Source organism: Pholis gunnellus, assembly GCF_910591455.1.
Source record: "Pholis gunnellus genome assembly, chromosome: 11".
Lineage (NCBI taxonomy): Eukaryota > Metazoa > Chordata > Actinopteri > Perciformes > Pholidae > Pholis > Pholis gunnellus.
In genome coordinates, this window is record NC_136538.1 from 12,084,682 (window position 1) to 12,112,539 (window position 27,858).

The 27,858-nt window shown below is 39.7% G+C and overlaps 1 protein-coding gene across 2 annotated transcripts; it reads left to right on the plus strand.

Moving 5' to 3' along the window:
* Positions 1-4,010: 4,010 nt before the first annotated feature.
* col21a1 (collagen, type XXI, alpha 1) lies at positions 4,011-27,482 on the plus strand. 2 transcript variants are annotated; one of them, XM_079169367.1, is made up of 29 exons: positions 4,011-4,146; positions 9,043-9,170; positions 9,361-9,921; positions 10,113-10,278; positions 10,359-10,587; positions 11,406-11,579; positions 13,113-13,190; positions 14,078-14,161; positions 15,290-15,352; positions 15,772-15,825; positions 15,918-15,971; positions 16,082-16,135; positions 19,730-19,783; positions 19,867-19,920; positions 20,003-20,056; positions 20,355-20,408; positions 21,835-21,879; positions 21,972-22,025; positions 22,115-22,168; positions 23,209-23,262; positions 23,427-23,498; positions 23,861-23,896; positions 24,564-24,608; positions 25,380-25,412; positions 25,505-25,651; positions 25,761-25,815; positions 25,898-26,089; positions 26,170-26,238; positions 26,386-27,482. In XM_079169367.1, exons 2-29 carry the CDS (start codon positions 9,074-9,076, stop codon positions 26,571-26,573), a joined length of 2,874 nt encoding a protein of 957 aa, XP_079025493.1. In that variant the 5' UTR covers positions 4,011-4,146; positions 9,043-9,073; the 3' UTR covers positions 26,574-27,482. The 2 variants fall into 2 exon arrangements, with proteins under 2 accessions (XP_079025493.1, XP_079025494.1); XM_079169368.1 differs by lacking the exons at positions 26,170-26,238; positions 26,386-27,482 and having other exon boundaries at positions 25,509-25,651; positions 25,898-26,056.
* The last annotated feature ends 376 nt before the right edge of the window (positions 27,483-27,858 follow it).

Below are 27,858 nucleotides of genomic sequence, written 5' to 3' on the forward strand. Positions count from 1 at the left end.
CTGGATGCTACAGTCACCTCTGTCATGGAAACTATTACTAATCCACGATTATCCTCTGATTTTTCTTTCTGGGCTCAGCCACTTGCTTCAGACATGCTCACTATTTATCTCTGCGGCAAACCATACAAGTGATCAAGATAAATACGGCTTAATGCATGTGAGCTGATTAAAACGACCCAGGACGGTTGAGCTTCAAAGGGATGGCACAGGATCGCAGGATATTAACCAAAGAGGTTTTATGTTGTCCTCAGGCAGTTCTTTAAAATGTTTCAGAGCAACTGCCAGACACTGTAAATGTTAGTCGATGTAAGCAATAAGCCAAAAGTGTTTTCTAGAAGTGACAGTCAGCAGAGTGCAGATGCTGTTATGTCCAACTGTAGATTTAATTAAATATCCTGACACAACTTTTTAACCACATTCACATTCAATATTTAACATATTGGCAGAATGAGATGCTGCTCTGTGAGTGGAGACATGAACATTTTCTGGTTAATTTGATTCCTCATTATTTCAATGTCCAATTTTCTTTTCTTTTTTTACAATTTTTGTGCAACCCAATTGCATATTAATCATTTAATTAATTTAGCTTCTCTAAAGATCAGACTTAAAACTGATTTCTCGGCTATAAAAGATTCTGTTTTGGGGTTTTTGTACAAATATGTTGTCTCATGATCATGTGGAAAAGAGTTAAAGGGCAGTGCAAGACTCTGTGAAAAGGCCTTTATTCATTTTGTCTGAAGCTGTTGGGACATATCATGGGAGCAGTTAGTAACTTGCAGCCATGAATAGCTAAATAGAAAAGAGACTTTCATGGTTTTCAAGCCTCTTTGATTCCCCACATGATTGCCTGAGGGCAAATGTGTTATCAAAAATGAGTTTAGTCATCAGTTGAGTGGAAATGGGAAACATTTAAAGCTCTTTGACATCTTTGCACTGATTTTACTGCACCAATATAGATATTTTACATCCATTTAAAACTTTGTATGCCAGAGGAGCGCATGTTTTATACGCCATTCACACAAAACCATGTGGAATGCACAAACTACTATGCTATGGTGACAAAAGGCAGTTTTCCTTCCTGACCAGTGGTTTCCCAACATAGGGGTTGAGACCCCTATAGGGGTTCGCAAAATTAACGTTGGGCGTTACATAATGATTATACTATTATGAAATAAGAATATTAAGCTGCCACTGGATCACAAAGTCCTGGAGTGATTGAACAAATAGAAAGAAAATATTTTGAAGGCCATGATTGTGCTTGAGATAATGTTATGTGCCCATTCAATAAAAAATAAACTGAGCTCATTGACTTGTTAGGATTTGATTGCGCACGTTGATTATAGCTGCTTTGTTTTGTTTAGGTAGCGCCCCTACTTTATTCACTTTGAATGTGCAATTACAAAATTTACGTAAACAAATTCTGTCACCTGTTCCCACAAGATAATGAGCTGTTCAATTGTGTCTAATTAGCAAGTTTTGAAATTGTCTTTACATGCGTTTAAGTTACTCAATCATGCTTTGGCAATTTATTTCAATTACAGCAGATTTGCTGCTTCATTTTCTTCAATTCAAAAGGGTGCAAGACACTCCTAGCATGGGCCTAATTAGCCAAACATATTTTCCATGCAATCTTGATTAGCTCACTGCTAAATGCAACCACTGTCACATTTCCAGATAGGAACACAGTCCACATTCATATTGATCAATGTCTAGGCCTCAGTAGACAACTAGTGACTTATTGTAGGAAAATAAGCACAGGGATTTTCTGTGTTTCCTTCATGTTGGTTACAAACCAGAGACCGGTGCATGGAGACAGAAGATTAGTCAGCATTGGAAAGTCCACTCTTACCAGCAGGGTGGCCACTCCCAGGCTCCAAACACCAACTCAGTATTTGCCAATGTGATCCAGCAGAGTGTGCTGAGGCTCAGGGTCAACAAGGCCGTCACACCGACACCATTGCTGCTCAATCAGCATGAGATGACGTCTGATGACATCTTTAGCGCTTCCTGTCAGGCGAGCTTTATATTTTTAACACATCTTTGTTTGATGATTTTTATTTACCGTGTCAGCGGTAGGAGAAAAAAACGTTTCCTCAAGTTGAAGGAAGCAATAACCAATTTAAAAACACTTTAAGTCCTGCATTTAAAAAGTAAAAGTAGCATTAGCGACAAAATCTTTAAAGTATCAAAAGCAAAAGTTATTTTTATGGAGAAAGGCCCTCTTCAGGTGTGTTATACTGTTATATATAGTATTTTAAAGTGTGGATTATCATTATTAACACATGAGACGCATGTTAAAACAATTCATGACTTTATAAGATGACTATATGTATTGTATGTAAAATCATAGTATGTAAAGCAATTATTAGTAGTACAAAAAAGTAGTAGTAAAATCTGTAAAAAGTTCAATATTTGTGAAATCTAGTATAGTACAGTCTAAGTACAGAGTGGCATAATATTACAATCATATTTAAGTATAGGGCGTGAGTAAATACTTTGCACCCATAAGCTGAATGAAAATTTCACATAAAGAACTAAATTTGTATTAATTGAACTGTATTGTCATATCAAGTGGTTGCAAATAAAGATTCAAGCTTACTTTCTCTGAATTTATAAAGAATAGGAACTATTATAATTAATGTATTGAAAAGGTTATTTATTCTAATTCATCTGACTCAACCCTCTGAACCCCAAAAGCCACCAGCGGGATGGAAAAGCACGTTTTCTTTAAACCAAACTATCACCTGTTCATCATAGCCAGAAGCTGTAATAACCGTCACTATCGTCAGAGTTTCATCTTTCGGTCCTTGAAGCCATGATTGACTCGGCTGAGACCAACAGTCACGTGACAACTATTCCGTGAATCTTCGACAGAACTGCATGCTGCCGAGCACAGTGCATTGATGAGAGGACAGGAGAGGCTGTAAGTAGACGTTGTAAAAATGTTAATAGCTCAATATGTATAGCACGCGGAGCCCCTTTTTACCCCCCAACATTGCTAAGACTTGCGGACACCTACCCAAATGTTGGATAAAGATTTAATTGTGTGCATTTTTTCCTTTTCTATGATTTATGGCATGGTAACTTTGTTATACTGCACAAAAGACAGTTTTGAGTTCTCTCTTCTTCCAGCCATGCTCGTGCTGTTTCCATAGAGGTGCAGGACTGTGACAGGAGCAAAGAAACGACCCAAAACTGCCAATGCCATGACTTGTCAAAATGAGTTGCTTTTTTACCTTTGAAAATGACTTTAAAATATTTAGAAAATCAATCTTTTATACTCTCCTGTACTGCACTGTAGTGAACAACACAGCCTTTGTTGTACAGTACAGTGTTCAGTACACTATCAGACTTTAAGAGAGCCTGCAAACACTGAGGCTGCCCTTTGTTGGTGCAGAGCAGGCTGTCACTGAGCACAAACGTGATACGACTTGTTAGAGCGCATTAAACTGAGATCTGCCTGCTCTACAGATAGCAGTTTGAGTTCTGCATTTCTAACAACTTCCAGCTGTTCGTGCAGAAACAGCACTGCAGTAGCTTTTCACACCTTGTTCATTGCTGACTTGTAAGAACATAATCTGCTGCTCATTTGGGTGATGAAGTGGAATTTAAAAAGGAGTAGTGTGATATATTGCTGAGCACTTGAGGACCTGCTGAGGGTACCATGAGCAGTACAGTGTTTGTGTCTCAGTATACTAAAGTTTGTTGGCTGATCCGGTGCTTGTTCTGCATCCAGAAAACTCCATGTTCTCTGGTTATGCCCCAAGCAACCCACACACGAGCCAAACCCTTAACACTTGGAAGGAGGCAGTGCTCATTACTATTATTTTCCTTTTGGACTGTCAGAGATGTGCTTCACTATTGCATGCTCTCCTTATCTACTTCTCTTTCCACCCATGGTAATTGAGGGTGGCTGTAGGCCAGTAAAAGTCCGGAGTGAGGGTGGAGGTGGGGGTGGAGAGGAAGAAGGACAGAAAGAGAGGAGACAGAGAGCTGCTGGAAAGGGCAGGCTTTCATTCAGCAGAGAAACATGTGCACTTCTCCCTAAATTCAGTTTCTGTAAACCCAGGACTGTGAACAGTGTTGATCACTGGCTCTCAATGAGAGGATTAACAGGAACTCACACAAGGGCTTGGACGCTTACCGGTAACCTTTTGCTTACTTTCTGTCTTTTTGTTTGGAAACGAATTGTATTTCAGAATTTAAAAAAATGTCTCATTTGCAGTTAGAGGTTTTGGGTGTGTTTTTATGCATGACGATGTAAATGTCATATTTATTGTATCAATTGACATTTACATTCAGAGTATTAGAATCTATGGAGGCAGTTTTTGATCATTAAAGTGAATTTGTTGGGCTGATTTTAGTGTATTTAATATATTTTTCAGTGTGCCGTGTGTTACGATGTGTTCAGATAAGTAACAGTTTTTGCACAGTGTCAACTTTTACTCTCGTGTCCTTGACTCTGTGCTGCCGCAGTTACACAATGAAGACATTAAGACCAGTTATCAGTCCCTTGTTTGTGCTACTGTCGTGCAAAGAATGAATGGAATCCGCTCCAGATTTCCTTCCTGGCCATTGCACTTCTCGTAAAAAAATATATTTTTTCTTTGATATTTCTTGAATCTGTGCAAGCCTGCTGCAAAGTGCACCACAGTATAGCATGTATTGTACTCATACAGTTTTTTTTTTTTACAGATGTGAGAACAGCATATACGCAAATAACAAAAGCTTTTGAGAGTGGGCAGCGATAAGAACTATATGAGCAGAGGTTTTACAAGACATTATTTAAGCTTTGGATTAGTCGAACAGATTGGGCTTGGCTTTTCCTTGTTGCTTGAAGAATTTGGCAGGAATAAATCCCCCTGATCTTGGCAACCAGCAGTTGTTGTTTCTGGAATGAAATTTACAGCAGATAAGTATAACTTCAACAAGTCAAGGGGAGTTAAAGCATGCAGTTGTATTACAAAAAGTACAAAACAAATGGAAAGGATCTTTTTTTTCTCTCTCGGAGCTTCATAATTCAAACACATTGTTATGGTTTCCTGCTACATGTCAAAATTTACATTTTGAAGGGAAGTATAACTTGTTAAGCACAAAATCTGTGGTACAGTTTTTAACATGTGTGATGACTCAGTGTCGCCCACCTTGAAAGTGAAATGTGAAAACAAGTGAAAGGTTATAGAGTGTATTGGGAGAAATCATTTGTTCAGCAGCTTCCTGAACGACATTTCCAGCTGGAACTAAACTGTGAATAAGTCTCACATGAATCTTATTGAGATTGAGAAGTATTGCAACAAACAACTCGCTCAACCTAGAATGAATGCCATGTGGTAGTTATATTCACAGAGTTACAGTTCTGCCATTCAAACACCAAAACCTTGAGCTACAAAGTGTCTGTGCTGCCCCAATAACATCAGAGATCAGTGGAGTCTGGTACTAACCTGCAACACTGCACCTGTTTATTCTACTACATTATGCATGCATTAAGCATTATAGCATAGCATGCGTAATGTTGCGTCTTTATTCCTGGACGAAGGTTGCTTCCCTTCATCGTAACTACATGTGTTTAGTCAAAGTCCACAGTCGGAATTTCACTGTCTGATGGTGTAAATCAATTCCATGTGGCTCGAGCAGAGGTGTAGAAACACTTCGTTTGGGGAAAGTCAGTCGAGGGGAAAGTCATCCTGAATGGACCCTGCCAATGAGGGGGTTTTCCAACAACCTCCTCCAGCTCCCTAGCGGGGAAAAATTCTGAAGAAAACGGCTTGCAGAACTATGGCAGCTAAACGCCTCCTTCAACTGTTACTTCAACGCTGAGTTTACATGGTGGAAAAATTCAGTCATGTTAAAGAGTGTGACCCCTCTTTGGCTGCGCAGGAATAAACGCTTTTGGGAGGCCAAGGGTCATGTCCTATAGCCGCAGTTTTGTTGACCCTCACAATCAGATATGTATATGCAGTGTGGTCACTTCCTTCCTATCAAGTTCCTTCCACCAGTCCTGCTTCTTCTACTGTATGCAGCATATCTGGTCTTCATTTGCAACTCCCTCCTTTTAGGATATCAGCAGTTTCTTTCTTTCACATGTTGAACAATGTAGAGGATCAACACAACACATGATAAACCCTGTCTACCCTCTGCTCACATGCACAATGTAAACACCAACTGTTATTGTTTCACCTGGTTCTTAATATCTCAGTTCAGCTCTGGGATTTGTGTTCAATATTTGAGTTGGTGCCAAGGCATATCCAAGTTATCATCAGAAACAGAACAGATTGGGCAATTTGTTGAAATGGCTTAAAATGGCCCTCTTGTGGTTGTAGAGAGTTTACTGCCATGCTAGCTTTGAGTTAAATGCAAATGTCAGCATGCAAACATACTCCCAATGATAATATAAACACGCTGTTCAGCAGGTATAATTTAAACCATGTTTACCATCTTAGTTTGGCACATAAGCATGACAATGTTTGATTTTTTTAAATACTGCAATCATTAGCATTAAATAAAAAGAAAAGCTGAGGATGTTGTTAGTTTTGCAGGTATTTGGTCATAAACCAAATTACTCAACAAATACAAATGTTTACCTGATGACAGCACTAGATGAAAAGTAAGGGGATCACCAAAGTCATATATGAATTGGAACAACATATCAATGCAAAATTTCGCAATTTCCCCTAAAAATCCACAACCGTTAATGTCCCTAACCTTAAAGGTGCATGATCCGAGATTGGGAGTATTTCCGGTCAGCTCTAAACGGCTCTGAATATATCGATGGAGAGCCGATGTCTTACAGCTAGATGGCTAACGGTGCAAACTACAGCTAAAGTGCTGACAGACCTAACAATGGTTACCTGAGGAGGAACCGATGGATGGGTGCTAAGCTTCTGCTACGACGCTGTTGGTCGGATCGGCAAAGCAGTGCAGTGCAGGAAAACCTCACATGTATAGATAAACGCTTGATAAATAGATCAGATGCCATATGTAGATATTTTACTTGAGGGCCTGAGAACACCATTATTTATCTGACAGTCACATAGCATCAAGGTTATATCGGGACATCAGCTGCTATATTACGACACCTTTTTTTGAGTTCCTGGAGCGCAGTTCAAGCATTTCAACAGTCAGCACTCACAGCAAGCATGTTGCTGTGCAGGTGTAGAGTGAGGAGCCTTAAGGGCTGGGCACATGCAGCAAAATCATTACTGATTGAGTGAATCATTCAGGTAAAGAATGGTTGTAGGGCAAAACATCGGCGCAAGGGAGTGGATAAATTAGGAAGATAGAAGAAGAGCTGGAGGGAGTTGAAAGGTATTGAAGCAAACCGCAAGAGATTAATCATAATAATGTACAAATTGTTTCACTAACATTTTCTCAAATTGTACTACAACAATAAGTATTTTAGCAGCATGTGATGGTAACTGGTTGAGATGTCTTCATCTGCTGAAGGAAGGTATTACAATTGGTGTTATCCATTAGGGAGGTAAAGTGTAGGAGTGAAGCTTTTCTGGGCAGTCGTGTTGTACAGTATTCTGGCCAAAGGTGGGCAGAGATTGGCAAATGGCAACAGATTTGAGGAAACAGTTGATAATCCCACAGGAAACAGTGAGCACTGGTTTAGCGGCAGTTGTGGTCAGAAGTTCAGTAAGTTGTTTATTTAGTAAAGCTGGCAGTGCCATGTAAGGATGTGGTGGATGAGGCTTGAAAGGAAAATGCTTAGGTGTACTGTGGCTGTGCGGCAGGACTGGAAAGATGAAGTGTGCCGCATGGAGGTTGGATGCAGAGCTCAAGAGTATAACTTTGTGGTTCAAGTAAGTGAATTAGGGATTTGTGGTAGTGCAGCAGCGTCTGTGGCAGCAGTGGGAGGTGAGGAAGTGAACATCACTTATGAAAAAGCAAACATGGGCTGAGTGTTGAATTTGCACTTGATGGCCCCAGTGACAACTGCCTGCAGCTGATTTTAGCATTAACTCAGACAAACCCACTGTGCTCTACCTGCTCAGCACCAAACAGCAGAAGTTAGCCTCTAGTTAGTGAACATAGTGGAGCACTCAGCAGCTAAAGAGCAAGATATCTCTCTCTGGCGCTAGAGACCGAAAACAGAGCTAACAATATTGGACTAACACTCCCTAAGAGAATAGTACTGACTTCATATAAATGGACATTCGCCATATCAACTTTATAAGGTGATGATATGTCAATGTTGTTGCACTGCCTCAAGTGGCTGAAAACTCAAACAATGCAGTTTTAAGATCTTGTCTGATTAAAACATAAGTATTTATATAATTTTGTTCTGTCTTAGATTAATTGTTTAGCGTTGTTGTCCATTATTTTGACATTTAGCTGCCATTTCTTCTACTTTCAGTTTTTTTACCCTACCTTTCGTAATAAGATTTGAATTACCGTGCTGATCTGTGCTTCACTTGTGCCTTGACCTAAGTGTAATATGCACACAGTATTGTTTGCACCAAGTCAGCTTATATGTGCACACTCCTCTGTACTAATGCCTATCCTGGAGACAGCCAGGCTTCTACAGAATGCGCAGCTCAGTTGATGAAAAGTCGAAATCATAACCTGTCCTGCTGTAAAATAAAACTGTTGAGTCACAAAACCTAACCAAAAATAACTAGCAACAATCAAATTAATATGCAAAATGTTTGAAAATGAAACAAATGATTACAGTGTGAATGTATGCATGGACTTCCTGCTGTCATGCTTGAGTCATACACATTCATACAAAGCTTAATCAGATCACTTTCATGTAACATTTAGGGTGAACTTTACCTCTATGCACAAATGCGGCTTTTTTGCATGTATATACAATGCTTGAATCATTTAATGTTTGAATAAATTCATAATTAATCAAATTAGTGGGATAGTTTTGTGATTGAAGTCTATGGAGAGGGGATGGGCCAGAATAAATGGCAGCCAAACATCTCAATAATGGAAAAAACGTCGGAGGAATGAACTGTCTCAAATGCTTGCATTGTCCTTTTTCTTTTTCTCTGCAATACAAAGCATGATTTTCCTTTTCCCTTTTCCCTGTAGGTGCACAATTGGAACTTGGTACAGCTGCATAATGGGTTACAAAGCAACATCCATGCATTGTGTCTTAAGATGCCTGTGCTTCATGCTTCTCCATTTGTTTTGTGCAGCTCAAGATGAAGACATAAGAAGTAAGAATGCTTCTGTCTTCATTGTCTCACACTTTGTTATGCTTGTTGTCCACACATTAAAAACTGGCAAAGGTGATTTCATGTACTGAAAATGCATTTTACTTCAAGCATTCCACCTATCTAGATTTTAATGTTTTTTTAATCAAACATTATTCTAAACTGTTGACTGTTTATTTCCTGTCTGCTTCAGGTTGTAGGACCGCACCATGTGATTTGGTCTTTATTCTAGACGGCTCGTGGAGTGTTGAAGATGTCAATTTTGAAATAGTAAAGCGTTGGCTTGTCAACATAACAAAAAGCTTCAACATTGGACAGAAGTTTACCCAGGCTGGAGTCGTCCAATACAGCAGTGAACCCGTTTTAGAAATACCTCTGGGGAAGCATTTCGCGACCAAAGACCTCATCAAAGCGATGGAGTCCATTGAGTACATGGGGGGAAACACAAACACAGGGACAGCCATTGAGTTTGCAACAGAGAAACTGTTTGGCCTGTCCGAGCGCGGCCCATTAGGCGTTTCCAGAATTGCTGTTGTCCTCACAGACGGGAAGTCTCAAGATGATGTTTTGAAAGCGGCCGAGGCAGCGAGGAAAAAAGGAATAATTCTGTTTGCAATCGGTGTTGGGCCAGAGACAGAAGTGTCCCAGTTGCAAGACATTGCAAACAAGCCATTTTCAACGTATGTCTTTTCTGTTGAGGACTACAAAGGTATTTCCAGGATCATACAGGTCATACGACAGAAACTGTGCGAAGGTAAGCAACTGTTGATCAGTGTCTGGAGCTGAAATTGTTGTTCCGCTAAAATACTATGAGGTCAAATATTGCTTTCATAACGGTGTCAGAGTGGTATCTCTTCACCTAATCCATGTGTCCGTCCCTCCATTATTCTCCACTTGTACCTATGTTTGTTTATCTTTCCAATTAACTGTGTTTGTCTGTTGCAGAGACTGTTTGTCCAGCAAGAATTCCCATAGATTCCCGCGATGAGAAGGGTTTTGATATTCTGTTACATTTAAATTTGGCTAAAAAAGCAAAGAGGGTACAAGGAACATATCGCGGCACTAAGGCCTATGAAGTGACATCTCGTGTCGACTTGAGTGAAGCTACCCGGTAATCGCCTTGCTTTTATTCTTTCTTCATCTTCACCAGTGTGTTCACAAGTTGACTGACTTGTATATTTGGTCATCCAGGACCCTTTTTCCTGATGGCCTGCCTCCATCATATGTTTTTGTGGCCACACTGAGGTATAAAGGATCAGTGGCAATAGAGGAGTGGGACGTGTGGAGAATACAGACGCGTGATGGCAAACCTCAGATGGCGGTCACTCTAAATGGAGTGGAGAGCACCGTCAAGTTCACCACAACCAGTGAGGCATCTAGTGGAACTCAAACGGTTACATTTTCACAGCAAACAGCAAGGGTACGTTAACAGTGTGTTTTATTTCTTTGAAACAATCTTAGAAGGGCCCTCCACTGAGTTCAAAGAGAGTATTAAGCTACACAGTTGTATTTAGTCTTCTTTCCATCCTTATCCATCCTTTTTACTAGAGATTAAAAATGAGGATATTTTGGCCTTTGTCGCGTCAATTTCGACCATTCTTCATTTAACCTGTCTCTTGTGAGTCTCCCATCTTTATGTAGTTGTAAAGTTAAATTGCTGGAATACCTCTCTAAGGATCTGATTGATTCATTTATGCTATAAATTCAGAATATAAATGCTTGTAACTTGTCCAAGAGAAAGCACATTCATACAAGTAATCAATGGTATTCAAAGGGTATTCTCTTTATATATATCAACAAACTGTTTTAATCGATGCACCCCCAAAGGTTTAGGCACTTTCTTTTAGCCACACATAATACCTGTTATGTAACCAATCAATCCTAATCCTCCTATTCACATATCCAGACAGCTGGTATGAGCCTTTAGAGCTTTGGTAGCCTATTCAACCTTTACAAAGGCTAATGGACATCTCTATGATAAACAGATTAAAAACTTGACTTTGAAGAAGTAGCACATATGATTGAATTCTTCTTAACCGTGACTAATTTGTATTGTCCGGGTCTTAACACATCAAAATGCGCCAATGAGTTCCTTTGCTTTCTGCTACGAACAATTACAGCAATGTAAACACTTCCTCCAGGGGGCAGATTGTTTTTTTGAATGTCTTCATCAGCACACATCCAAGCACGTACCATAATATTAACGATGTTTTTCCTGTTTGTTTTCTATGACAAAAGAAGCTGTTTGATGAGAAATGGCACCAGCTGCGGCTGCTGGTCACCGAAGAGGATGTTACTCTTTATGTTGATGACCTGGAGATCGAAACCCGACCCATGGAGCCCCCTGTTGGTATTTTCATCAATGGAAAAACCCAAGTTGGAAAATATGTCCGAAAGGAAACAACAGTGCCAGTAAGTTTATTGACATCAAGAACCCAATTTTCACAAAATACACGTTTGGTTCCCAGAAAAATAATTCAGAAGTACGCCAACTTGACTCTAGAAAGAGGGAACAGTTTGTTTAATGAGTTGTTGAGCAAACTCAGCACTGATATATGTTTTAAACAGCATCACACAGTTTATTGCTGTCTCCTGAGAGACATGCTCAACTCTGTGGATAATAGATCATTGGCAAAAAATGTTGTCCATTAGGTTTTATTAATCGTTGTTTTATTTGTCTCAATTGCTACATTTCGTGCCAAAGCATTTGCAATAAATCATAATTATCCTGTGTTGTAATTTGCTCCACAGAAGGCTATATAGTGCAATGCAAATACTTATGTTAATGTAAAGATAACGATGTGGAAAAGAATAATAACTGGGTTTTGCACAATACATCCTTTTATTCTAATTGTTAATATGATGTTACACTTTTTATTATGACACAATAGCAGAAATTGGACCATATAAAATACCTCAGACATATATGAGCAATAAGGTGTGTTTGTCATTGTTGCATTTGTGGCCACAATGATGGTGAATGAAATTAGATACTTAAAATAATGTAAAATAATGTACATAATGCAGATGTTGCATTATACTAAAATCCTTAGTACAACTCGCTGTAGATTATAATATAAGCAAAATATGACATATAAATATAATTTAATCACACAGAAATACTTTTTACCATGAGAAATAATAGAAGAGAGTCTGTGCAGAAAATCTGTGCAGAAAAGAAAGAAGAGAAGAACATAAATCATTCATGACTTTTACTTCATTATAGTTATGGATATTAAGCCACAGCTTGGCAGTGGATGTAATTGTGTGTACTGATCCATTGTTATAGGGATCATGTAGTTTTAAGCCATTTAACAGAGTCAATGCACTTTTGTGAGTATCATGTCTGGATAAACACACTTGTAATTGGAAACAGATTTTGTAATAGGACCTCTAAAAGTACCACAATGCAACTTTAAATTAGCATGAACCAACAGACCACACCAGACATTCGTATTGTGTTTAAACCTAAATAGGCTACAAAAAGTCATTATCACCAACACAATGCAAACTATTTTGTTTGACATTGATTCATACTGCCAGGTCATAGTAATGTTTTCATGAAGCTGAAAATAATACAAATCATATGTCGGGATCATCGCTCTGCTCACATGGTAACTGGAGGGAAACAGTCTATGGGACATTCCGGAGCCATTTTACCACCAACATCAACAACATACCAAATAATGGAAGAATAGAGTAACGGCGCTGCAGAACTCTTCCAACCCTGAGGGAGGTCTGGCAACATGTAGTTGCGTAATGCCCAGTGAGGGCAATTTAACAGTTGTACAATAGCAATTTCAATTAATTAGAGGCAAAGCACTGATAAAACCGAACTAAACGTTGCAAAATGATCCCCGTGTTTGTTTTGTTAGCTTGTTTGGAGGCTCCAACAGTGGAGGTTGTGTTTTTAACAAGTTTCTTCTCTTTTTAAATCTTGTTCAGTTTGAAATCCAGAAACTTCGCATTTACTGTGACCCCGAGCAGAGTAACCGGGAGACTGCGTGTGAAATACCTGGAGTTGTAAGTATAAGCGTCTGCTTGGCACTGAACTTGTATTTCAATCCAAAAGCAACAAAGACAACTTCTCCTCACCCACTTCTCACCTTGTTCAGCTACATCTGTTTCTGCTTTGAAACACACTATTTCACCATCAGTTAACTCCACACCTCATTCTGAATGGCATATAAAAAGGTCTTGATTTATATTCTGTCAGCTCAGTGTACTGTAGTATTGTGTAGTGAAAGTGTAAACTCAGCATATTCATTTCAAGTCACATCTGTTTATGCATCCAATACTTTCTTGGAGGAGGACCCATGGCTCAGCTTCAAACATGTTGCGCTTTGCACATTTTTTATTGTCTGCTGGCTGTAACAGTGTTTGTGAAGCAGTGGCCCATTGTTATGTTGGCTTTAAAACTGCTATAACCACAAAGCCAGTGCCAAATTAATGCTTTTAATGTGTGGATGAAAATATCAAAAGAGACAAGATGAGTAGCCGAAAATTACAAATGCTTGCCAAGTATAGCACCGTGGAGGATCAGATAACTTTCTGGCAAAATATCACATCATTTGATTTAAAACCAGAAAGATATCCAGTTTAAAGTGTAGCAGGAAAACCTGCTTATTCAAGGTAAAATACTGATTAGATTTAGAACACAGCAGCTTTGTGATGAAAATTGTTCTTTTTCTTAAAATGTAATGTGTTCAGTTTTTTCAGGTTTTGGTATTGGATTCGTGACATTTACAAACATTAGACCATGAATTGATCGATTGCTCATTTTCTAGATGTCCAACCAATAGTCAAAAACTCAAAAAACGTATTAGTTAACAATCGTAGAAGACTAAGGAAATGCTCTAATATGTTTACTTCTGTATCTACGCTCAATGTCTAGTCTTTGTTTGTTACAGTGCTCCAACAGTCCTGATTACACCGAACCAACTCCAGAACCTTGTGTTTGTCCTCCTGGAGCCCCTGGACTTTCAGGAATAAAGGTCAGTTTAAAAAAAAAGAAATGTTGCCTCTCTCTATTATCGTTCATTCTTTGTCTTGTGTTATTTTATTGTTTTTGTATTCAGCACATACCGCCACACTGAAAACCAGCCTACAAGCCAAATTAGCCTGCAGAAATAAATACAAAAATGCTGCGAGATATCAGAGAATAGAGTCTGTTCCTTGTTCAACACAGAGCTCAACCACATCCTCAGTGTTCAGACAGTTGGTTAAACATTTACTTTAAACAGTGGTATTCTGTTGAGATTAAATGAGAGAAGAATATTTAGCAATTTTGGTTTATGCGTAAACTCCCTTCTGTCCTCTACAGAGCACTCGCAGATTAGCCTTGAGGGATTTTGTGCTGAATGTCTCCATGCTGCTCTCTGTGTTGGATAAGCAAAAAGCACACAAGGTTGCATTTTACCAATAGGTCAAATCCAGCTACTGTCATTACAGCCTGTAACCACAGATTTCCTTCGTGCCAGAAACAGTACTGTGTGGGAGGGTTTAGTTCTTTAATCTCTTAAATACACAGTTATCTGCTGAAAACTACAAATTATGGACGCACCAAAGAGCCTCTTTTCTCCTGTTGGGCAAATTGTGGCTTGCCGTTGTGAGGAAGCTACAGTATGGTTAGCCTTGTAAGATCCTGTTGTAATGTACTGTTTGCTTGAAGCAAACCAGACCACTGTTTAAGATAAACACTGGTTAGAGTAGAAAATTACCATAATGAGGATTAAAACCTACATTTTCCCTTTTTATTCATCACGGGGTATCAACCGAATAACAGCAGCCCAGAACTATTACTGTAGCAACAAGACTCTGTTAATAAAACCTACATGGGTTCAGGCACGTTTGGGTTCATAACATCACAGCTATTCTTTTACCACATTTACTAATAGATCCAAAATGCTGGGACCATTGAAGGCTGCAGATGTTCCTTATAACCCCACAGTGTCTAAGAACATCTTACATTCGATGAACTAACTCAGCAAAATACACTACATCAACACTCCCTACTCTCTATGGATTCATTTATGCTGCTTTGAGGTTGCATGATGGATGAAGACGTACAAAGAACTTTTTTAGTACCACGTCATTAAATCAACTCATTTCACTTTCTTTAGGGAGAGCAAGGAAACACTGGCAAACCTGGTCAGCATGGACCTGCTGGTGCTGATGGTAAGCCTGTGAGTACTACATAGTTCAATATACAAATATACAGATCTTAATTGCCAACAACACTGTCACAGCAGCATCCACAACCGCAGCTGAGAAAAGACCAGAACCAATTGAGTTAATGTACCCATCAAGTCATGACAGTTGCTGCTTGTTAATTCGATGTGGTCAGAACCACTTCAGTGGTAAACACACTTATTTACTTATTTTTCCAATGGATAAATAGAAAAAAACATCTCTGATTATACCACTGGTGGCAGCACAGTCATGATTTGGTTGATGAAAAACATCCAAAAGTAAACCACATGTTCTACCACATGATCAAAAACTCACCCTGCAGCCTGGACTCACTTAGAGATCATGCACACAGTTGAGGGGGTTCAAATGTTTAACCAAATGTGTGTACCTCTCATCTTTTTTTAATGTTAAGGGTATCCCTGGCATTAGAGGAAGTCCAGGGCTGCCAGGTCCACCCGGAGTAGAGGTAAAGACACATTTCAGTTGATTTACCTTAACATAAAAATCAGCATCTAGAACAGAGAATTTAAAGCTGTTTCCTTTTTTTTCCCCCGTCAGGGTCCACGTGGGTCAGTTGGGTACAAAGGCGAGCAAGGGAGGCCTGGTGTTTTGGTAAGAAGGTCAAAAAGCACAATTGTGGCCAAAATGGTTTCACTACCTTGCTGTTGCACTGATTTGTGACCACCAACGAACAATTTTGTAACACAAGTCTGTTCTTTCAGGGCGAGAGAGGTGTGCCCGGATTAACAGGATCGCCTGGAAAACCAGGAGAGAAGGTGGTGATGTTAATCATTCAATACTTGTTAATACTCTATCCAGATATTGGTGAACATTATTTTTTTTTTAAATCTAATTCAAGCATGAGAAGTGAGTAAAAGCTGAGAGGAAAAATTACAAAATTAAAATGAAAAACAAACGTTAAAAAAAACACACTTTGAATTGTCAAGGTAACTCGTCAGGAAATCCCTGCTAGAGACATTAACCTGAACCGTTTGAACACCATCACATCACTCACTCCAGGAACCATATGTTATGAATATAAAGCCAGATCCCCTGGGAGAGTAAAAGAAAATACAACTTCTAAACTGTCTGACAAGAGCATGTTGCAGAGTCAGCATGACGGGCATCAGAGACTTTTTAAACGTGTTCATATTTCCTGACTTTTGTTCTGGCCTTTTCTTCGAAAGCTCAAACAACAAACAAAACCCTGTTTTCAGAGAGCCAGTATCTTGTATCTCTTGTTGCCTTGTTTTTTCCCCCCCGGTTGCATCTCCTTCTTGCTCCTTAGCCTCCCAATTACTGTAAGACCCGAGGCAGAGATGCAAGGAAGACATGAAGAGAGAAAAACAGATCATATGACCACAGAGAGGAATAGTTAGAAGTAAAACCTTGTGTGTGACCAACTTGGCTTCAGTGCAAGTACAAATATGTAAACTAAATGTGAATGAATCTTCCTTTATCAGATAAAACCTGACGGCTAAACAGCTTTCACATTCAAGTCTAAGGAGACAATCTCTGAGCCTCAAAGCCCATTCAAAGTAAGATGTTAAGAAATCAATACGCTATATCTAGAGGCAGACTAGCCTCGGCTGGATAACTGCCTCTTCCTGTGTTCAGTCGCACAGCCTGGAAAACATATGTGCAGTTGATGCCGCATGTTACCAGCAGCTGTCATGATCTATACCAATGTGTGGAAGACAAAGGGCATATGAGCCACGGGGGGTGGGAAGCACCTGCGAGGTGAAATGTGTTCGCTGCCACAAGCACTCCAAACATAAAGTGAGAAATTGATGCAATAATCCATACAAAGGGTCTGTCAAATAAAAGCAAGCAAATGATCCAGCAGTTTGTGCTCAACGGGTACTATAAAGGCCTCAACCACAGTCACAGCGGACTGTAGAAGAAGCTCGACAGTCCTACAGAATTTTTTTATTAGTCTGATCGCAGTGAACATTTTGCGTTTAGCATCATTTTGAGGATCAATGAGGTAATGCATCCTCTCTCGACTGCATCAGCTCTGTCATAGCGTCCTACCTTGTAATCAGTGTGACCACAGGGGGTCACTGCCAGGTGGCTGAAATGGAAAACAATTCAAGCCGTTAACGTCATTTAATAAATGGTCTCAGCTGTTTGCACCTGGAGCGAATCTTCCTGTACCATCTGTCACAATATTAGAGTTTCACTCACAGGTCCAGGATGTATCAAATTAAGTTCTTTCTAGTGTTTTGGACAGTCTTCTTCAACGCACTTTGATTAATAAGTGCAATACTTTGATTTTTGGCCACAGAAAAAAAGAGAGAGAGCACAACTCGGGACTGCACTGCTGAAGATCGTCTGGATTTACTGTGTCTTTTCTTAATCTTATTTCGAGTAATGCTTACAAGATGAAAGGATCATGGCTTTTACTGGTCTGTGAAAGTGCCCTTTTAAAACCCCATAATTAGACATCGAATTAGTGTAACGGTCCTCGGCATCATGAATGATGAGATGAGCATCTAGAGGGGGTTCACTGCCAGGGATTTTCCATCATTTCTTACATGTCAAAGAAGGACAGCTGCTGAACATGTTAAAGAGTTTGGAAAAGCTCTGTTTTGAATAGGTTATACAAATTGGAAAAATATACAGTACTGTAGATGAGAGGGTACATTATGTTCTCACTGAAGTTAAACTTAGTGGCGCTTTGAGCTAAATACTAACATCAACATGCTGACATGCTCACGATGGCAATGCTAACATGTTTACCCAGCTCGGTATGAATGACACAATAATTAGTAATTAATTTACTGGGACTGACCAACCAACATTATCATCATAGAGCCATAGTGCTACCGTGGCTAAAAATACATAAAGCATCCCCCCTTATAAGAAACACTGAAGAGCTCAGATACCTCTGGCTCCTCCACAATTCAAACTCCAGCCATTTGGCATTCATCTTAAAATAAATGTTCCTAGAGGCCAAGTGAAACATCCAAAGGTTTTGGTCTCGGTAATTAATTACACTTTATGTCTGGGTCAAGAGATGTTTGCACTCTGGGAAAACTAAATGTGCTCCATGCACCACAGAACAATCCCTGCACACCGAGAGGTATTCAACCAGCCTCTCAAACTTCTCTTCAAGTTAGAGGGAATCCTAATTTTGTAGAGTATACGATTTGTTATGGATGTAAACGCATTTACACCTACCTTTCCAAATTGTTCCCATATTGTAAGACCACCCAAGGGTGTAGTTTCATTTTCCTGGCATAGGATCTAGTGGACGGAAACATGAGATGTCTGCTAAATTCAATTCAAGTACAAAAGAGGAAGAATTATTAGATACTTAAAAAAAAATTGATGTTTATGTATTCACCGTCTGCGATACTTGTTCATGACCACAGTCATTAATCACCTTTGAAGGGACATTTTATTGCGAATTATGTGGCCATCCAGCCTGTGCTAACAATCTCTGTCGTTCATTAACACTGTAACTACATTCACCTTGACAGAAATCAGAGCAGTAGGAAACCCGTAGGTCAGCTGGGGGAGTGAGCGAAAGCTCCTTATCACAACTTCCCTGCACACCTGAGATGCAAACCAGTCATTGCTTACACTGCTAGCAGCTGTCCATGTTTATGCTCCATGTCGTCACACAAAGTGGTACTGCCTAGCATTTGCAACACAATCCCCCAAAAAACAGTAACACTTCCAGCAGCATAAAGACAAATACTTTACTGCCTTTACTGCCCCGGCTGCAGTTCTTCCAGTCTGTGGCACAAATCCCTTTGTCGTAGCTCTTTTGGTTTGGCAGAATCTGTGCAGATGACTATAGATGGAGAGATTTTTGATATATGTTTTGATACTGATAAAACATGAACACCCACTCCTGGTAAGGGCTTTGTAAACTGAATTCAACTCAAACTGAAAGAAAGAAACTGTCGACACTTTGTTGACTAAAATGCCTTTTTATATATAAAATATGTAAGCAAATGAAGCAGCAATATAAATGTTCAGCCAGTTATAAATACAACATTTTGTTTTTTTCATTGTACAATCATCTGTTCCCCGAGAATTGATCAGCATATTTTGGAAAGATGTCATGCAAAATCTGAGAAAACAAACAGTTTTTTTATTCTAAAAATAAAGTGACTCCACATTTACGCACCATTCAACTGATACTTGACTAACGTCTAGCATTAGGTCAACCAGTGCAATTTTTAAAATGCCCGAATGGCGCAGTGAAAAACGTCACTACTTTAAGTTTCAGTCCAACTAGTTGCTGAATTCATTGTCAAGGCCACAAAAAACAAGAGAATTACTCACTGCATATTTGTGACCATGTAAACGTCACAATGGGTCTATGAAGTGCTCTGACACATATTATCTTTTCTCAGGGCTCAATAGGATCCACAGGAATTGCAGGGTTACCGGGGAAAGCCGGTCAAGTGGTAAGCATGCAGACAATTCTAATGGCTGCTGAAAATTACACAAGAAATATATCAACCTTAACTGGATGGCATGATGTTTCCAGGGAGAAAAGGGAAGTTTGGGACCTCCTGGGCCACCAGGTTATCGAGGAGACCCAGTATGTATAAAACATTTCATAATCAAATCAGAGCTTATGTGCTATTATAACCCGTTGTAAAAACCCTGTTCTCTGGTTTCAGGGCCTAAATGGGAGAAATGGAAATGTTGGATTTCCCGGAAGACCTGGTCAAAAGGTCTGTTTGTTTCGACAGTGCAAAATAGTATCTTACAAAGCTCATTCAGGGATTAGGAGAATACTAGAGGCATGAGGTTGGCTAAGCCTGCCGGTTTCTAAAAAAAATTGCTGCTCCAAAGGGTTGTGATGTTTATGTTTGGCAACCATGGGAATGCAGTCATACAGTGCTGGTGTCTCCCTTGTCTTTTCTCAAAGCACATTTGACAACTTTTGTACACATCCTTTCGATAGGAATCTATCATGACACGGCAATGATTAAATGATTAATGATGCTTTTGCTTCTCCGATGTATAAAGGGAGAAGCCGGGGACAGCGGCATTCCTGGTGTTGATGGAAGGGAAGGCCATCCTGTGAGTTGTAAACACAGACATTACTCGTTGTGCATGTTTGGGATTTTGTAGGTTGCTTGAGCTGTCGCATCTTTACTTGCACTTCTAGCGGTTGAGGATGTTCTGCAAAATATGCATGAAATAAATATGAAATATATCTCTTATTGAGTTCAGATTGGAAGGAAAGAAAAGGGGAGCTTCATTTATGTGGCAGTCTACATTACGCTTTACAAGTTGTAGCTGACATGAAATTATAATGTCAGAAGATAACAATAGGCAAATACTCATGGTTTTATGGATCACTCAGACTCGCATGCACATGTGTTACTGTTGTAAGTGTGTTAACATACTGTCAGCAGTACAGAGAATACCCCTGACAGCCAGTAAATTAGGGGTATTTCCCCTGAAGTTCATCCCAGGATAACCCTGTTATGTAACCTGCAGGCTCATGCTATAATCTAAGGCAGTAAAAGTAACTCAGCGAGGGAATTCTGTGGCGCTCTCGCAAATCTGTTTTAGGAAGAAAGTGTTTCAACTGGGCAGCCACCCCACTGATCATGATTATAAGTGTAGTCCAAAACTTTGTGATGGGTCTACAAAAGATGAGTCAGTTGCTCCACAAGGCTGTAAGCCATTTTCCCTCACCAGAACAATAGAGTTAGCGATGTATCCAAGGAGCCAGGATTAGTACCATACTTCCTCAAGTTAAAACACGATGAAGTTAGCACTACAACGTCGGCCCGAAGACGGGGATTTCTTCTCCTATAGGTAGAGTGTGAGTGTCTGGGTGTCTCTAAGTATTCTGTCTCTCTGCCTGCCAGTCAAATCCATCATTAAGAACATATGCTACCTAAACTTCAGTTTGAGGCAAACACTGAGCATCTGCAAGCATTTATCTCACAGGAAAATAACGGCAAAACAAAAAACTAAAGAGACTTTCCAGGGTAGTTTTGCTGCATGTGCTGAACCACATCAACTTTCAATGTATTATTTGTAAATTTGAAACTACTTTCCCTCTTTTGTCATCTAAAGATTGTACACTTGTCTGCTGCACAGACCGAGTCTGTTTGAAGAAGGAAATTAAATTAAATATTCTTTCAAAAAGCCCAAAACCATGTTTCTCTAGTACGACTAGCCAGCCGTAACTGTGGATTGTAACATTTCTTGGTGCACCATGTCAGTTCAATCAGTTCCTTTTATTGAGCAGTTGGATACTTGTGTTGCTGACACAATGAAATCATTATTTCACTTTGAAAGGACGTAAACTGGAACATGTAGTCCTTCATGCTGGTTTTATTATTAGTTCAGAAACACTGCATTTGAAAACATAATGTTTTAGTCAAATTTGTCAGACAACAGACCCATGAGAAACATTTTTCTTTCTTCTTTTATTCATTCTTGAATAAATTGATCTGTAATACAGTATAATGTGTTTCCTTGCTCCCAGGGTATGCCTGGATTGCCAGGAATTGCAGGTCTGAATGGACAAAAGGTGAGCTCCTCTTCCTAATGTATGTGCAAAATAAACTGATCAATGGTTTTTGTATCATTCTTTGTGATCACGTTTGACTGACATGATTTAAGGGGGAAGCTGGTTTGTCTGGATCCAGAGGCTTCACAGGATCAACTGGACCATCTGTAAGTTAACAGCTGTTATAAACTGTTATAGTTTGTGTTAATATTGAATCTAAAGAGTTTCCATAAACTATTTCTTCACCCTCCTGCAGGGTGAAATGGGTTTACCTGGTGCACCTGGTTTAAAAGGATCTATTGGACCCAAGGTAATGCCTTTTGAGCTTCTTCAGACAGCTATAACGTCAGTGAGGCAAAGCTACACTTAAGCGTGCAGAAATAACAACAGATTTTCGTCTTAGTGACAGTTATCAAAAAGATTTATTAAAGTATTTAAAATGGATAGACTGTGCACTAAATATAATGTGAGTTTATCCCCTGCTGCATCCCTGGGGCTGTGAGTGCACTGTCTCAACCTGTGACCCAGAAAAGTCAATTCTGCAGATCAATCCACACAAGCTGGCATTAGCAACCGACAAGCTGCAGGCCGAGCCATGTTGTGATTCAAGTTGAGTCCAAGCACAATGTCGTACGGTTCAACAGCTGCCAACGAGTACACATGGGTTCATAGTGGCTTGATATGACGTAACATTCCCAAGCCCTTTGTCATGCAGTGCACAGTGTCATCAGTTTGTATAAGGTTCAAACTTTGAAGCTTTCTAACCAACGAGTTGATTGAAAGACACACAGAGCTGCATAGATCAGCAGCATTGCATGTTTTGTTTGGTCCACTGTTCTTCTAAATTACACTTTAGCACAAGTAACGACCTCTTGGCCACACCGGCAGTGCTAAATTAAGGGATGATCTCGCCCTCCTGCTTTCGTCAGTGGAATTTTAGTGGAAATGTAAGCAGCCTGGCTTGTTTGGTCTGGACGCTCTGTCTCCTAATCACATTTCATTAGCTGATCTGCCTTTAACAAGCCAATGTGTATTGGTAAATGGCACACAAGTGAAAAGCTAGTTTATGAAGAGGCAGGCAATACTTTTGATTTTATGGCTGACCTTCAGACTGCAATTATCAAGGCTTGTTCAACTGGAAAAGAAAGCACACGATTGGATATAATTAAACGTCTAGCTGCACCAAAACCTTGTGAAAGTATGCAAAAACTTTTGCACGCGTCAATGAAAATGAATTATAATAAGGGAGTAAAAATATCAGCTGCAGTCAAGTGATAGTGATATGATGCGGTTTGGATGCTATTGCTTTGTTTTTCTGTAACATAAGACATGTTTTATTTCTTAATCAAGGGGAACAAAGGTGAAAGTGGAAGTCCAGGTATACAAGGAACACCAGGGCCTGTGGTATGTTTCAATTTAAAGATTCTAATATGAACCAGGCGGCTTCATGTCTGAACATGTTTTTATCCACAATGTCAAAAAGCATTTTTTGGACGTTTTATGTCCTACAGTATGTAAATAAAGACTGCTCTGTGTAATGATTGGCGTTAAACTGAATACTTTTGAAGGGGAGTGCAGGAGAACCAGGGAGAGCAGGTCAGCTGGGGCACCCAGGCATGCCAGGCCTGAAGGGCAGCAAGGTATCTTACATTTTGTTCTGCCAGTGTTGTGACACTGCCGTCTCTCCCCCTTTCTTTCAGATGTATGATTTATGACAATGACAATTCATAATTTGTAGTTGTTTAGTGGTAAATGTTAACCCAGTCTGGTCGAACATAAAATGTTCGCCTGAAATTCCAATTGTAAAAAATGTACGTCACAATCAGTTTGCTTAGGCAAGAACTGACGTAGTCTTTCTCAGCAATGTCATCACAACGTTATATTTGGACATTTATAAGCCAGTTATGAGTCTTCACTGTGATTTTTCTGATGTTTCCTGTTTCCCTCCCACAAAATATAACGTGTTAAGTTATAATCCATGTCTTATTTATTTTTTTGTCAGGGACAAAGAGGAAATCCCGCTGAAAGAGGAGAGACGGTAAGATTGGAGACAAACCTTTACTGTCATCAACACTTATCTAGTCACACAAGCAGAACAAACTACGATCATGTTGACCTCTGTAACTTTAATCTAAAATAATAACTGAAATTGAGAGGTTAAGAGGAAATTATAAGCTTTAAATAAATGTAAGTGTAATTTATCATCATTGGCTGCAGTATTTAAGACTTTGTTTCCAAAAGAAATTGGACCAAATGACTACCAGTGATCTGTTTTATTAAAATCAGTGTGGAACTTATTCAGTAATTGTTGTAAGGCGTATCTCTATTAGTTGATGGATATATTCTCTTTAATTAAACTTTAACATTGATTATGGGTTTGGAAAACAATCATGTGTGTTTTGGAAGTATAACTGGATATTTGGCGTTCTACTGACTTCCATCATGGTTTTCTCCATTATGCTTAACTGGATCAATTTCATGCCATGACAAAATAAACTCTGGAATGCAACAATGAAGTGTGTTCATGTTTATGTAATTAAATCTAATGAGTAATGTGACGCGTTTAAAACACACTATCACATTATGTTTTAACCTGAAGTACTCTCTATGGTCGTACTATATGCTGCACGAACAGCAACGACCGGTGCTTGAAACAAAGGATTTCAGATGCTTTTGTGATGTTGATCTCGTCATTGTCTCAACAGGGAATGAAAGGTGAAAAAGGAGAGCATGGTCGGCACGGGCAACACGTGAGTTTCTATGATCAGCAAATAAAACAATCTAATCATGAAATCTAAATATTTTGTAACATATTTTACTGTTGTGCAACTTAATATATGAATTACTCCCCTCATGAATGGTCCATGTCTGTTTCTCTGTTAGATAGCAGGAACACTAAAAACTGTTGTATAGTTTTAAATGAGGATAGTGCCACCATGTGGCCATTTGTTAATCCCTTTAAATCTTCATTCATAACTCCTGAACTATGAAGTTTAGCAACATATCAAAGTTGCAATACAAATCTGATCCATATAGGCCATACCCACTTATGTGTACAGGGATTTTATATTTTTATTTTTTGCACAACTTCTCATCCAAACCCTGTTTGGTACATATTTTTATATATCATATATTTATTTGTGTGACTCTGTAAGTCTGATCCTTTAACTATGACTATGTCAAATTCTTGAAGGCATGGTCTCAATCTAGATGATAGGCACATATCAGAGTGATACTGCAACATCTGATGCTATTTAGCCCATAGATGGTGCTACAACCGCTTTACACCCACTCATTGGTCATGAGTCTGGCTTCACATTTTCATTCATATTAAACCCTTATATTTCCAAGACCAAGGCGTTCTCTACAAATCCACAAGATTGTCTGTCTCTGAGCATTTTAATGGCAGTCTAGAGGCAGATCTTCTGTTATTACAATATAACAAACATTGAGGGTTGTGCAACCTTGTTGATGGTATGTCCTTCCTATTTTTAATGACTTATCCTGACTTTCATTGACAGGGCTCCACTGGTCCAATGGGACAAAACGGAGAGGTATGCCAAACTGAATGCTTTAATAACTGTACCTCTATACAAATCTGAATTGTTGTGTCTATGGCTAACCCTGGGCTGGTATTTTTTGCCAGAAAGGAACAGCAGGGGATGCGGGGCAGAGAGGTCAAGAGGGACAAATGGGTAGGCCCGGACAGTCGGGTCAGTCAGGCCCATCTGGCCCCAGGGGGCTGCAGGGGGACAGTGGTCTACCTGGCCCACCTGGACCTGAAGGAAGACCTGTATGTGCTACACATTGTGCTAACGTTACTGTTTTTTATTATGATAGATCTGATATTGACTAACATAGTGGAATGGACAGATCTATAAGATCCACCATTTTTATTCCAGGCCAGTCAAATGTCGGACAGTCACATTCGGCAGATCTGCAGAGATATGCTTCAGTGTGAGTATCTTTACAGACTGATGATGAGTTTCTTTGTTCTTTCACCACACATCTGAAATAACTGTACTGTCAATCATCCTAGCTGAGCTGCATTTATTGTTGCTGAGCAACCAGCAGAGTAGCTGTACCACGTGTCAAAGCCGGCCTGGATCTCCTGGTCCTCCAGGTCCAACTGGGCTCCAGGGACTCAGGGGTCTTCCTGGACTTAGTGGATCCAGGGGACAGCCGGGCCGCCCTGGTCGGCTGGGGCACCCTGGTGTTAATGGGCTGAAAGGTAAAACCAACGTCAAAGTCTACAATATGTTATTAAAGCTGTTTTGCAGGATGCTCAATCAGGTACACTTGTGTTTGCAGGAGAACCAGGTTTCATGGGTGAGAAGGGGAGCCCTGGCCGGACCACCATTGGAGACCAGGGGCCACCTGGTAAATCATGTGGCTAGTTATTCAGTTTCACAAATCATTCACAAAGCCATGTGGAAGCTAATTTGCTGGGATTCCTTAAAAAAAGACTTAATCCTTTCAGCACTGTGGACCGTTCCTTTGAACTGATCGTGGCTTTTATCTCTACAGGTCCTATGGGTCCCCAGGGGTACAGTAAGCCAGGTCCTCCAGGTAGGCCTGGATCCCCTGGTCTAAACGGAGCAGAGGGTAAAAGTGGTAATCCTGGCATCTCTGGTGAGCCTGGGGTGTGTGATCCATCCATGTGCTACAGTAGCATTATGAGGCGGGATCCTTACAGCAAAGGGCCAACCTATTGACGTAGTGGAGCGTCACTGCAGGCACCAGTCTAGAGCTGATCTGGAACAAACGGACATTCTCAGGAAGATCTTTGCAGTTTCGCTCTGTCGTGGAAACAAAACAGACCTCCTCTCTCACCAATTATGTGATCTTAGACAGTCAACAGAACTAGATCCTATCACATTTTCCTATGTTGGTATGTTGTATCATTATTCCCACGTCTTTGAACATGCTTTGAGGTTTTAATGGTGTTAAGAGAATTAATACTATGCTCCATTTAATACCTCTCATCTGAGCACCTCGTACTCATGTACTTCATGTGTGTCTGGATCGCTCTCTGGGCAGTGTGGCTGGTGCATTTTCCCATATTGCCCCCTGGCGTTGCTTCATTGCATGTCGCTCTCTACATTTTCACCTCACATTGGATTAGTGCTATATCTTCTGTTAAAAACACACACACACACACACATGTTCTATGATCTATAAATTAAATGTTGAATGAATTGTTTCACGATAAATGATGTGTGAAAGACTGTGATTTCCTGTAGCTGATTGTGACCTGCTGTAAGCCTGTTCCTAAAGCATTTAGTTTGACGGTTAAGCTCTTAACTCGTATGACAACATTTTAAAACAGATAATATTGTGTCTCACCCAAGATAAATGAATACTTTCCCTCCTATCACAATCATTCAATCACATGCCATTTTACTCCAAGTAGGAAGCAACATGTTTAAAGTTTCACTGTCTAAGAACATGCTGAGATTTCACTTTGAAATATGTCATTTATGTTCCCAAGGCTTTCCTTTCATTACTGTAGCAGGTATTTTATGTTATTTATAAAAGAGTCATAACTGTGTATTTCAGCCGTGACATGTCTTAAACAGCTTTTGTAATTTTATTATTTTGTTAAAAGGTGACTTTTGTATGAATCTTTCTCTCTTTTTTTACTAGAATTAAAATATCTTAATAATTTGTGGACTTAGTTTGGTCTGTGCTTTGGGCTTTAAGTTTCAGGTTTATTACAGGAGTTCATCACATCATCGATGGAATCTTTCTCCTCGATTTAAAAAAAACACAACTTGTGCTTTGTTTTTTGTGAGCTGTGAACGTTTACATTTTACTGCAGCATCAAAAAGGATGTAGTGTGGAAAGAAAGAAAAAAGATCCTCACCTGGGTCCTCCTCTAAGGACACAGCACTGTAACTTCAATACAAGCGCAAATGTAGAATGTGTGTGTGCGTGTGTGTGTGTGCGTGTGTGGAACTTCAGAAATAACAATTGAAGTTCTTTGTACACTAGATGGCG

What these genes read in the sequence shown, in the direction of transcription:
- col21a1 (XM_079169367.1), top strand. Translation starts at nt 9,074, where the DNA reads ATGGGTTACAAAGCAACATCCATGCATTGTGTCTTAAGATGCCTGTGC. An exon ending in CTGGACTTTCAGGAATAAAG is followed by an intron (nt 14,162 to 15,289) that starts GTCAGTTTAAAA and finishes CACTTTCTTTAG; the next exon opens with GGAGAGCAAGGAAACACTGG. An exon ending in CAGGTCTGAATGGACAAAAG is followed by an intron (nt 21,880 to 21,971) that starts GTGAGCTCCTCT and finishes ACATGATTTAAG; the next exon opens with GGGGAAGCTGGTTTGTCTGG.